This window comes from Phaseolus vulgaris, chromosome 8 (genome assembly GCF_051622355.1).
Source record: "Phaseolus vulgaris cultivar YP4 chromosome 8, ASM5162235v1, whole genome shotgun sequence".
Classification (NCBI taxonomy): Eukaryota; Viridiplantae; Streptophyta; class Magnoliopsida; order Fabales; family Fabaceae; genus Phaseolus; species Phaseolus vulgaris.
The window spans coordinates 11,406,541-11,418,067 of record NC_143505.1 but is presented as its reverse complement, the minus strand read 5'-3'; the positions used below and the strand labels follow the sequence as shown (position 1 = coordinate 11,418,067).

At 34.7% G+C, this 11,527-nt stretch overlaps 2 protein-coding genes across 6 annotated transcripts; one reads left to right on the top strand and one right to left on the bottom strand.

The window, feature by feature from the left end:
• The first annotated feature begins 621 nt into the window (after nt 1–621).
• LOC137824169 (Pentatricopeptide repeat (PPR) superfamily protein) lies at nt 622–3,715 on the top strand. Of its 5 annotated transcripts, none has more exons than XM_068629651.2 (2): nt 622–3,040; nt 3,620–3,715. In XM_068629651.2, the coding sequence occupies exon 1, from the start codon at nt 660–662 to the stop codon at nt 2,751–2,753; it is 2,094 nt and encodes a 697-aa protein (XP_068485752.1). In that variant the 5' UTR covers nt 622–659; the 3' UTR covers nt 2,754–3,040; nt 3,620–3,715. The 5 variants fall into 5 exon arrangements, with proteins under 5 accessions (XP_068485752.1, XP_090150532.1, XP_090150533.1 ...); XM_090294406.1 differs by having other exon boundaries at nt 624–3,040; nt 3,594–3,715; XM_090294407.1 differs by lacking the exon at nt 3,620–3,715 and having other exon boundaries at nt 624–2,036; nt 2,141–2,301.
• LOC137824170 (8-amino-7-oxononanoate synthase) lies at nt 3,163–4,512 on the bottom strand. Its single transcript, XM_068629652.2, has 2 exons — nt 4,189–4,512; nt 3,163–3,993 (listed from the first exon to the last, which is right to left on the bottom strand). The coding sequence occupies exons 1-2, from the start codon at nt 4,510–4,512 to the stop codon at nt 3,550–3,552; spliced, it is 768 nt and encodes a 255-aa protein (XP_068485753.1). The 3' UTR covers nt 3,163–3,549.
• Between the last annotated feature and the right edge of the window lie 7,015 nt (nt 4,513–11,527).

Sequence of the window (11,527 nt, the reverse complement as noted above, 5' to 3'; positions counted from 1 at the left end):
GAACTTTTGTTTCAAATTTAGACTATTCGCTACACCCGAGCTTGAGAAGCAAGTGTACTGCCGATTGCCAAGACCTATCCTGCTACTTGACATCTCGACACTCCTTACGAATCTCATCCCACACAGTAGGAAAAAAAATAACAACATCATTAAGATCAATACATAGTAAACATCCATAAATCATTATTGAGGGACAATTGGGCCCTATTTGGTATAATTTAACCATTCATACAACCGAAGACCAATACTACCACTATAAATAGGTGAAAACCTTAAACTAAATACCTAAATTGACTTGAACGTCAAAGTATAATCGTAAATACCCCTACCAAGAATATCGAAGATCCAACAAAGCTCCAAAGATCTTAGATCCTTGATAAAGAGAAATTCGACCCTAATCTTTAACTCATTTGAGTAAAAAAAAATTCAATCTAAACCAAGAATGAATTACTCTTATAATTTTCTACCATTTTATTTCTTTTGAAATTGTTTATTAAGATTAAAAATTCTTCACAAAACAAAATTAACCTCCTAAAATTCTTCTTCCTATATCCTATACTTAAGTTACATATGATTTTCTTTCTATTTATCTTTTAATACAAACAGACATTATAATAAGGGTATTCCAAACTCTCTATACAATCAAACGCAAATATGCAATGCAGGGGAAATTGTTTCCGCCCCGGTCTCCACTCTCCAGTGTTATGGTGGAGCTTCGCAGGTCCTTCTCTTCCCATAATCTCCTCAAGCTGCTCAAAGCCCAGAAGTCCCCTCTCTCCGCCCTACACCTCTTCGACGCCGCCGCGCGCCGCCCCGGCTTTCTCCCCTCTTCCGCCATCTTCCACCACATCCTCCGCCGCCTGGCCGCCGACCACGCCCTCTTCCTCGCCCACACGCCCCGCATCGTCTCCTCCATTCGCTGCCGCTGCCCCGAGGAGGTGCCCCTCACTCTCCTCAAAGCCTACGCCAAAAACCGCATGCCCGACGAAGCACTGCACGTGTTCCAAACTATGCCGCACGTGTTCGGGTGCACCCCCACCGTACTCTCCTTCAACACCCTCCTCAACGCGTTCGTTGAATCGAACCAATGGGCACGGGCTGAGGACTTCTTCAAGTACTTTGAAGCCGCGCGCGTGTCGCCGAACGTCGAAACCTACAACGTTCTCACGAAGCTTCTGTGTAAGAAGCGTAAGTTTGAGAAGGCTAGGGGTTTGCTGACGTGGATGTCGGATGCGGGGTTGATCCCTGATAAGGTCACTTACGGTACTTTGATTGGTGCAACGGCGAAGAGTGGGGATTTGGGATTTGCGCTTGAAGTGTTTGATGAAATGCGTGAGCGAGGGGTGGAACCTGATGTGGTGTGTTATAACATGATCATTGATGGGTTTTTCAAAAGGGGGGATTTTGTGAAGGCGAGAGAAATGTGGGAGAGGTTGTTGAGGGAGGAGTCGATGTTTCCCAGTGTGGTGAGTTATAATGTGATGATTAGTGGCTTGTGTAAGTGTGGGAGGTTTGGTGAGGGTTTGGAGATATGGGAGCGGATGAAGATGAATGACAGGAGGCATGATTTGTTTACGTATAGTACTTTGGTACATGGGTTGAGTGAAGCGGGGGATTTGGATGGAGCTAGAAGGGTTTACGAGGAGATGGTTAGAAGAGGGGTTAGGCCTGATGCTGTTACGGGTAATGCAATGCTTAATGGGTTTTGTAAGGCGGGGAAGGTTGAGGAATGTGTTGAGTTGTGGGAGGAGATGGGGAACTGGGGTTTGCGAAACGTGAGAAGTTATAACATATTTCTCAAGGGGTTGTTTAAGAATGGGAAGGTTGAGGAGGCCATGTCGATGTGGGGTAGTTTGTCGAAGGCAGATTCTGCTACGTATTGTGTGATGATTCAGGGTTTGTGTACGAATGGACATGTGAGTTGGGCTTTGCGGGTGTTGGAAGAGGCTGAACAGAAGGAAGGTGGTGTGGATGTGGATGCTTTTACTTACTCCTCAATGATAAAAGCTTTGTGCAAAGAAGGAAGATTAGATGAGGTGAGTGGAGTTGTAGAACTTATGAATAAGCGTGGCTGTCAATTGAACCTTTATGTTTGTAATGTGCTGATTGATGGGTTTGTTAAACATTCCAAACTTGACAGTGCTGTTAAAGCTTTTAGGGAAATGAGCCGCAAAGGTTGCTCACCAAATGTTGTGTCCTATAATATTCTTATAAATGGATTACTGAGAGCTGGAAGATTTCCTGAGGCTTCTGATTATGTTAATGAAATGTTGCAAAAAGGATGGAAACCAGATATTATCACATGCAGTATGTTGATAGATGGTCTTTATGGGAACAGGATGGGGGAGACAGCCCTTAGGTTGTGGCATCAGTTTCTTAACACAGGGCATATGCCTGATATTACTATGTACAACATTGTCATCCATAGACTTTGTTGTTCTGGCAAAGTGGAGGATGCTCTGCAGCTTTATTCAAAGATGAGGCAGAGGAAGTGTGTTAGCCTTGTGACTTACAATACCATTATGGAGGGTTTTTACAAAGTTGGAAACTGCAAAATGGCATCAATGATTTGGGATCACATCTCAGCAGATGAGCTACAACCCGACATCATCTCGTATAATATTACTCTTAAGGGACTCTGTTCTTGTGGTAGAGTAACAGATGCAATTGAGGTTCTAAATGATGCTTTGGGGCATGGTGTTCTGCCAACTGCCATTACCTGGAATATATTAGTTAGAGCATTGATATTTTAAGGTGCTTCGACTTGATTCTTTTGTGATGTGCACTAATTTTGTAAAATAATTTTTTCAATATTTTTCCCACTAGTTGACAACATCAGCTACAAGCCTACAAGTATTATACCAAAACACAAGATTTTACTGGTCTTTCACAGGAAAAGGGATTCCTGAGATGTTTAGGTATGAGTCCAAGCACCATTTTTTATGCTTCCTGCTAGCGATTTGAAGGAAATTTAAAGGCCCTGGGCAAATAGCTGCTGGCGATGGACTACATCTAATTCATAGGCACATTACGGTATCAGGTACTTGGGTGCAATGCAGCTTGTTTATGGGGTGCCTAAATTTTGGAGTTGGCTGAACAGAAAAGGGTAATTAGTTTGGATTTTTGGGATATTTATCTGCCTCAGGCCTTATTGTAATTTCAGGCAGCAATTACTATACTTTTCTAATTGATTAACCAACTTGTTAAGCAGTACAGAAATTAATAACATTGTGTAGTTCTTAGTTCATGACAGGAGATACAGAGATACAAGTTAGCTTACAAATGTACATTTCTAAAAGCTAGGATAATTATAAGAGTATGTTTTTCTGTTTTAACAAAATATATGAAGGAAAAGCATCACACGTAACCTAGTTACCCAGATTTTGGTGATTGTAACCAATATCTGCTGTTGTTGATGCCAAAGCAAAGCTGCATGATGTTATCAGGCCCAAGTTATAAGCTTCCACCTGGGTTTATTGCTCATGCAATATCATTAAATAATTCTTTCTTTCCCAGAAATTCGTAGTTAATCTCAGTATAAGTTGAACTTCAGTTCTTTTTTTCTTCAGTATCGGCCTTTATTGTTTTTCCAGTTTCTGATGACATCGACTGTTCGTAGATGAGCTGACAAACTAAAGCCAGAAGAATAGCTCCAAGAACTGCTTCTTTCCTCCAATCAGTTGATGATGAGGCAGTAGAATCAACTATTGCAAAGGTAAGCAGGCCAATAAAGAAGAGGTACATGCCTTTTCTTGTTCTGCTACCAGCTTTTTCTCTAGCTACATTTTTTATTTTTTCTGCCTCCTCTTTAGCTTTTGCTTTGTCAACAGGTGCCTTCTTTCTAAGGTTCTTAAAGAATAGCCCTTCGTTTCTTCCATCCTCCATTCGAACTTCAAACTCATGTAGTTCCTTTTCGCGCTCCTGAATCTCTTGTCTGAAGAGTTCTGCAGATTCCTCAAACTCTTCCTTCTGGCTCTCTATGTTTGCTATTATCTGCCAAACACAAATGAACACAAGAGGTTATTACTAAAATACCTTTGGCATGTAGATTTTCCTTCATGCTGTGCTTGATGATTGATTGGTTAGTGTTTGGCACTAGAGACAAAGTTTTCCCTAACCGTGGTTTGAGCCTTTTCCTAACCAAAACAAAATACAAATAAAAAAGTTAACTCAAAAGTTGAAGCGTACTCTGGCACTAGCTTCATCTAATCCTTGGAGGGCATCTTCTCCAATCTTGTCAAACTCAGCCTTGGCTTCTTCACCGAACTTGGCTAAATATGCAGATCTCTCATCTATATAATTTGTGAGACGGACTTTTTGAGTTTGAAGCATTGCAATTTGTACTAGCAGTTCTTGCTTACGTGTATCTCCTGGTTGGGGAGCTTGAGAATCAGATTCATTGGACTTGCAGAGGCACACAGTATAACCTTTTGTGTTGAGGATTCCGCTGCGGTGGATGTTATACTTGATATTGGTAGGAGTGGAAGGATGAATGGATTTGAGGGCAATCATCTTTTCATGGCAGTGGAAGCATGTATTTGCATTGCATGGGTTGGAAAACAATGAAGGGAACCAAGGGAGAAAGGGGCTCTCGGCTGGGTTCAACTATTTTGGGCCTCTTGTTTTCTGAGCATTATCTTCACAAGGACAGAGACATTTTTATTAGAAAGATAGAACTATTTTACTACTTTATCTCAAGCTTCAAATTAAGGATGTCCTGCTCAATCCAAAATCAAACTTATGAGCCAACAAATTGTATATTGAATTATTTTATATCCTTATTCATGTTACATTATTTTCAATCCAAATTTGAAATCAATATTTTTCAAATTAGATTGAAATAATATGAATGAACATATGGTTTCATCAACTATCTTAATATTCACACTTGTTTCAGTAAATGTTCGTTTAAGTATTTTCTCTCTAGTCTTATGTTATAAATTGTATTACTTTGATCTTTATTATAAGGCACACTGTCGAATTATGTGGTCCAAAAAATAGGTAAATTAGTTAATTTTATAAATTTGTTAAATTGGGCATAACTTATCACTTTATCCTTAATAATAAATATTTAATCTTTATATATGAACTAAAAATATTAATTTTCATAACAATTACACGATTTTGCTAGAAGTATGGAATGATGTCAGTAAAGTGACATTTATGAAGGCAGCGACAATGTTGGAAGTGTGTGGGACTTTAGAAGGAAAATGCTCCCATTATCCTCTAATTACTTATATGTTTGCAAAAATGTGATTCTCATTTCGTTTTTTAAATGGTGCTGTGTACAGAGTTTGGAATTCAAGATAAGAATTTGTCTTGTATTCTTGTGTTTTTATGTTACTTTTGATGAAATTGTGGGTGATTAATTATTGATACAAATGTGAAATGTTTGATGGTTGTTTAAATGATAAAAAAAAAACAGTTTTTGGATATGGTGAGCAAACAATGAGACTATGGTGGAAGATTATTGATTTTGAGTATAAGGAGATTATCGAAAACAATGTAACACTAAAGGTGTGCTATTTCCTGAAATGTTTGTGGAGTGTGCAGGTGAGAATGATGGTGTTGTGGATGGCAATTTCTTCCACATTAGTGATGATTATGTTAAGGATGCTTAATGTACCTATTATTGAGGAAGAGAAAACAATTAGTTTAGATAAGGACTTTCGTTTACTTATTCCAAAATTTACATTGGTAATGATTATGTTAGTGGTAATGATTATGTTAGGGATGTTTATGTTAGAGATGTTTGATGTAATTATTATTGAGGAAGACAAAACATTTGGTTTAGATAAGGATTTTGGTTTACTTATTCCAAAATTTTGTCGATTGCAATGTAAATGTAGGAAGACAATACCAACCAAAAGTTATGATCACACAATGGAAGCGGATAAGCGGATAAGGCTAGTGAGGAGGATAGATACAACAATGTTACTCATAGTATTAAAAAATTTACTAACACCAAATATGTTTGTGTTGAAGTTGTTTATGTATTTGATGATGAAGATGATATTAACTTTTGTGGTGAAAAATAATTTAGTGTTTTTTAGAGTAATTCTTAATTTGGACTGAGGGATGACAATGCAGTCTGTTCCGTTCTGCATAAGCCTACCTTGTGTTTGGCCTCTCCCTTACAATAAATGCAGACTCATTTCACTGCCCGTCTTGCATAAGAGGTGGCCTACTGGCCAACCCACATAAGAAAAAGAAATCAAAAAAATTAAAATTTCATTAATTATAAAAAAAAATTATTTCTTCGGCTGAAAAATTAAAATTTTTATCCATGTTTCAATTTATTTAATTAAGATAAAAATATGAATTCAAGTATGAGGGTTGTTAGAAGGTTTGATTAAAAATAATTAAAGTTTTGTTTTGCATTTATTTTTCCTCTATATATGTAAATATATCATAGTATCTTGCTACAAAATATTTTAATGAAGATGACTAATTTGTTAAAGAGTATCGTATTGAAATCTCTTCCTTATATTATTTTTTATTAACAAATTTTAAATATAAGACTTTACTTAAAATTAGATACACTCTCAGTCTTAATATTAACTCATTTAGATGATTAAAGTAAAACATTCCATTTTTTAGTACATTAAATTTAATTTTTTAAATAAAATAAAATAAATGTAATAATGAGTAAGGTATAATCTTTCTTCACAATTTTTGTTTATTATTTATGTGGGCCAGTGGGTCAACCTGTCCCGTCACGCCGTACGATCCACAGTTGGCTTGCACGGACTACAAGTTATGCAGGGCAAACCTAAGCAAATTAGCGGACTAGATTAATGAGTCTGTTTCACGCTTTTTGGTAGTGGCCTGCGGGGTGGGCGGGCCAGTCCGCATTGTCCGCCCTGCATTGCCATCCCTATTTGGGCATATTTGGAATGTCAATGATGATAAAGAAAAAGAAAGAAGAATGGTAGCCAAAAGGTCCAACATGGAAGAAACATAATGCATTTAACTAGGTATAGCACAACGGTTGAAAATGTTGTAGAATTTATGTCATAGGGTTTGCTTGAGGAAGACCTTAAGGATAAGTATCTTAGAGAGATGCTTACCAGTGATGGTTTAGATGAAAGATATGTTCCCAATAAAGATACGGAAGATCTAATTAGCAATCACTTAAATATTTTAAATGGAAATTTGGTTTGGAGTTTTGTTATATCAAATTATTTAAAGAAGTTATATTAGAGTATAATATGTTGAATGATAAAGAGATCAAGTTTTATTTGAATGAAAAAAGTGGGAAAAGGCAAGATGTAAACATTCTGTGAATAATTTTGTTTGTGTTAGCAATGTTGGTTAGTCAAAGAGATGCACACTTAAGACTTTAATCCTAAACACATATTGAAAGATTTTTTTTAAAAAAAGTGTCAAATCATCATAAGTTGATAAGGTCTTAATCAACAAGATGAGAACTCCATTAGTTGACATGTCGTTAAAGGATATCATTAGTGAAATCAAGACTAGTTATTCGATTGGAATATCCTTGTCGAGGGCATGGGAGGACTAACAAATTGTGAATGAGGTCATTGATGGTGATTTCATCAAACAATAAACACAACTTTGGTAATATGCTACATAACTTAAAGATAGATGTTGAATGATAAAGAGATCAAGTTTTATTTGAATGAAAAAAGTGGGAAAAGGCAAGATGTAAACATTCTGTGAATAATTTTGTTTGTGTTAGCAATGTTGGTTAGTCAAAGAGATGCACACTTAAGACTTTAATCCTAAACACATATTGAAAGATTTTTTTTAAAAAAAGTGTCAAATCATCATAAGTTGATAAGGTCTTAATCAACAAGATGAGAACTCCATTAGTTGACATGTCGTTAAAGGATATCATTAGTGAAATCAAGACTAGTTATTCGATTGGAATATCCTTGTCGAGGGCATGGGAGGACTAACAAATTGTGAATGAGGTCATTGATGGTGATTTCATCAAACAATAAACACAACTTTGGTAATATGCTACATAACTTAAAGATAGATGTTGAATGATAAAGAGATCAAGTTTTATTTGAATGAAAAAAGTGGGAAAAGGCAAGATGTAAACATTCTGTGAATAATTTTGTTTGTGTTAGCAATGTTGGTTAGTCAAAGAGATGCACACTTAAGACTTTAATCCTAAACACATATTGAAAGATTTTTTTAAAAAAAAGTGTCAAATCATCATAAGTTGATAAGGTCTTAATCAACAAGATGAGAACTCCATTAGTTGACATGTCGTTAAAGGATATCATTAGTGAAATCAAGACTAGTTATTCGATTGGAATATCCTTGTCGAGGGCATGGGAGGACTAACAAATTGTGAATGAGGTCATTGATGGTGATTTCATCAAACAATAAACACAACTTTGGTAATATGCTACATAACTTAAAGATAGATGTTTAAGAAATTCTTGTTTGACTAGGATAAATAGGCCAAAGTTGAAAATACTACTAAGATGGTTCCTGTATAATAATACTAATTGGTTATTTTGTAGGAAAAAGTAATGCTAAAGAGGTCATCAAAGGCACCAACTACAAAAGAAATTATAGCATATATGAAAAAGACATAAAATATAAAGAATGTTCATGACAAACTTGTACCTAAGATCTCGAAGAGTTGCAAACCCAATAAAAAATACTTGGTCATTTAAGGTTGTTAACCATACAACTAGATACAATGACTAGTTATGTAATCTCATAATAGTACTATGACTAGAATTTTTGTTTTTTGACATGAATGATGTGAAGAAATGTTTCACAAGAAAATTCTAATAAATTAAAGGAATCATTCAAACAAACATAATAATAAACAATGAAAAAAAATGACAATTTGAAGACAAGTATTTCTAATAATAGAAATTGTTTGATTATGATTTTTATAAAACATTTATGTTGAATTGAAAAAAACACTTTTTTTATTTATTTTTGAGCAACATTATTTAGTTTACTTTTTTTAGTGTTTTGACATGAATGATGTGAAAAAATGTTTCACAAGAAAACTCTAATAATATAAAGGAATCATTCAACCAAATATAGTAACAAACAATGAAAAAAAAATGACTATTTGAAGGCAAGTGTTTATAATAATAGGAATTGTTTGATTATGATTTTTATAAAACATTTATGTTGGACTAGAAAAAACACTTGTTTATTTTGAGGAATATTATTTAGTTTACTCTCTTTTAGTGTTATGTGCAATTGTTTGCACCTTTTGACTATCTCAAAGGCATGAGAACCTTAAGTATTTTGTTTATTATTTTATTTTTGGAGATCACATTGTTTTAATTTCACATGTCTTACTGTAATTCTCCTTTGTTTAACTCTTATGTTGTTACACAATTAACAACTATGTAAACTCTTTTATTGAAAAAAAATGTATACAATTATGTGTTTCAGACTTTCCATATTAAACAATTCAACCTACCACACCTGTAACACAACTATTTCAAAATAAAAATCACTTATTACTCTATTAACACAACACTTACAATTTAACACTTACAATTTATGAACAATTATAAAAATATAATAAAAATATCCTAACAAGTTATGAATAATTATATAACTATGATTACAAAACCTAACACCTTCACCTTGTTTCTTTAAAAACAATTATTTTTCTTGTAATTTTTCAATTTGACACCACAACTTTATTAGAATAACCATAACATTTTTTCTCTAGTCTTTCAATTTATTTTTCTTAAACTTGCAATTTCATCTTAATTTCCTTTTTCTACCTTCGTTAATCCAACAACCCTTAGCTTCAAGTCCCCAGTCCTACACGTATGCCTCACTCAAACTATCATATTTTCAAATGTGTTGTTTCCATCCACAAAACATTTTAATCAAGCAAAAACTTTGCATGAACTAGGTTCCTCCATACACAATATCAAACAATAATGATTTAATTTACCCCATGTGATCAAACACACCAAGAACATATATTCACTCACAACGTAATTTAAAAAAAATTATTTACTTACGTTTCAATTTGGGCATTTCCAAAAATTTTCTCCTAAATTTTTCTTATTATGTGACATCAATACTACGATTGACTACTTACATTTGCAAGTGACAATCTTTGATGCGGAGGACGAAAATAATAACATAGGAATTGAACTTATCTTCTTGGCAATAATGAGATCAATACTTTTTTCAGGTTATTTTCTTTTTCATGAACATCCCAAAAGGCACAACACCTGATCTAAAGATTACTAGTGAATCCAAAAGAAAGGATCAGGGTAAGTTCAATACAACCCAAGTTGTGCATCTCATATGTGAGGGTGTGAATGAACTCCCCCATCAGCTTCTCACCACTTGATATTTTAATCTATGTGACTTAGATCATCAGTGAACCTCGGAGATCTTTGTTACCACATAGACATCAATACTTAATACACAAACAAACATCAGTCCATACTGATAGCTGTCGTTTTGTTGTCAAATTAATATGATTCTAGCGTAGACTTGTCTAACACTAGAAAGATGATAGTTAATTGTGGCCAGATGACCCCAAGTCGTCTCCCAACGAATCCAATAGTAAAATCAATTGATCAAGGTTTAAAATCTATCTGCAAGCAATAAAAGTTAGCAATAACAATAAAGATGAAAAGGGGGTTTGAGATAGTTATGCAAAAAATATAAAAGAGATTAAAATAGCAAATAAAAAACGGTTGATCCCAAGTTCTTCCACCATTGAATTCTTCACAGGTTCTCTAAAGATTAATCTTTTCTCAATCCTCCAACAGAGCTAAACCAGATTGAACATGCGTCGATCTGATTCAACTGAAACTCACCAGTAAAACATGCGTCTACTGGTTTAATCCATACCCACTTTGTTCCATGCGTATACTCCATGGGAATGCTTACCTCCTCTCTCTTGAATCATGCGCCCAAGAAATTAATTAGAACAATGCGAACTAACTAAGAAACCAAAGTTTAAGATAAGGAAGACTCTCAATCATGCGTTCAAGTACAACCTCTCACAAAAACCAGTTTTCCAGGAGATTAGACAATAAAAACAACTGCTATAGAGAATTAAAAATCGAAACTTTTATTGAACAAAACCTCAAAACTCAATGGGGAATTACAAAAGAATCAACCAAAAAGGTTTAGCCTTCCATGCGGAGGCAAAACAAAAGAATTACTAAGAAGAAAATAAACTAAGAAAACCCTATGAAGCTCCCTCTTTTCTCCTTTATGCTTGTGTCCTTTTATAGGCTTTTCTGCTCCAAGGATCTTGAGAGAATATTGTAGTTTATATTTTGTAAACAGTTTCCACTTTCCATAATTCTTTTTATTTTGCAGAAGATTTGCTTCCAATTCTGTTTCTGGAATCTTGTAGCTTTTATTTTCTCTTTCTTCTCCTCAGAATATTTTTTCTGTTTTGGTTCAAGAAGCAACTTGGACTTTTGCATATTTGGCCCATTCACAAAGGTGGAAGCTTCCTCCGAATAATTTACTCTAAAAACACAAAATTAACAATAATAATAGTTAAGGCCCAAATAAACCCAATTATAAG

Coding starts and splice junctions, on each gene's coding strand:
- LOC137824169 (XM_068629651.2), top strand. CDS start 660: ATGCAGGGGAAATTGTTTCCGCCCCGGTCTCCACTCTCCAGTGTTATG.
- LOC137824170 (XM_068629652.2), bottom strand. CDS start 4,512: ATGATTGCCCTCAAATCCATTCATCCTTCCACTCCTACCAATATCAAG. Junction 3,994..4,188: donor TAGATGAAGCTAGTGCCAGA/GTACGCTTCAAC, acceptor TGTGTTTGGCAG/ATAATAGCAAACATAGAGAG.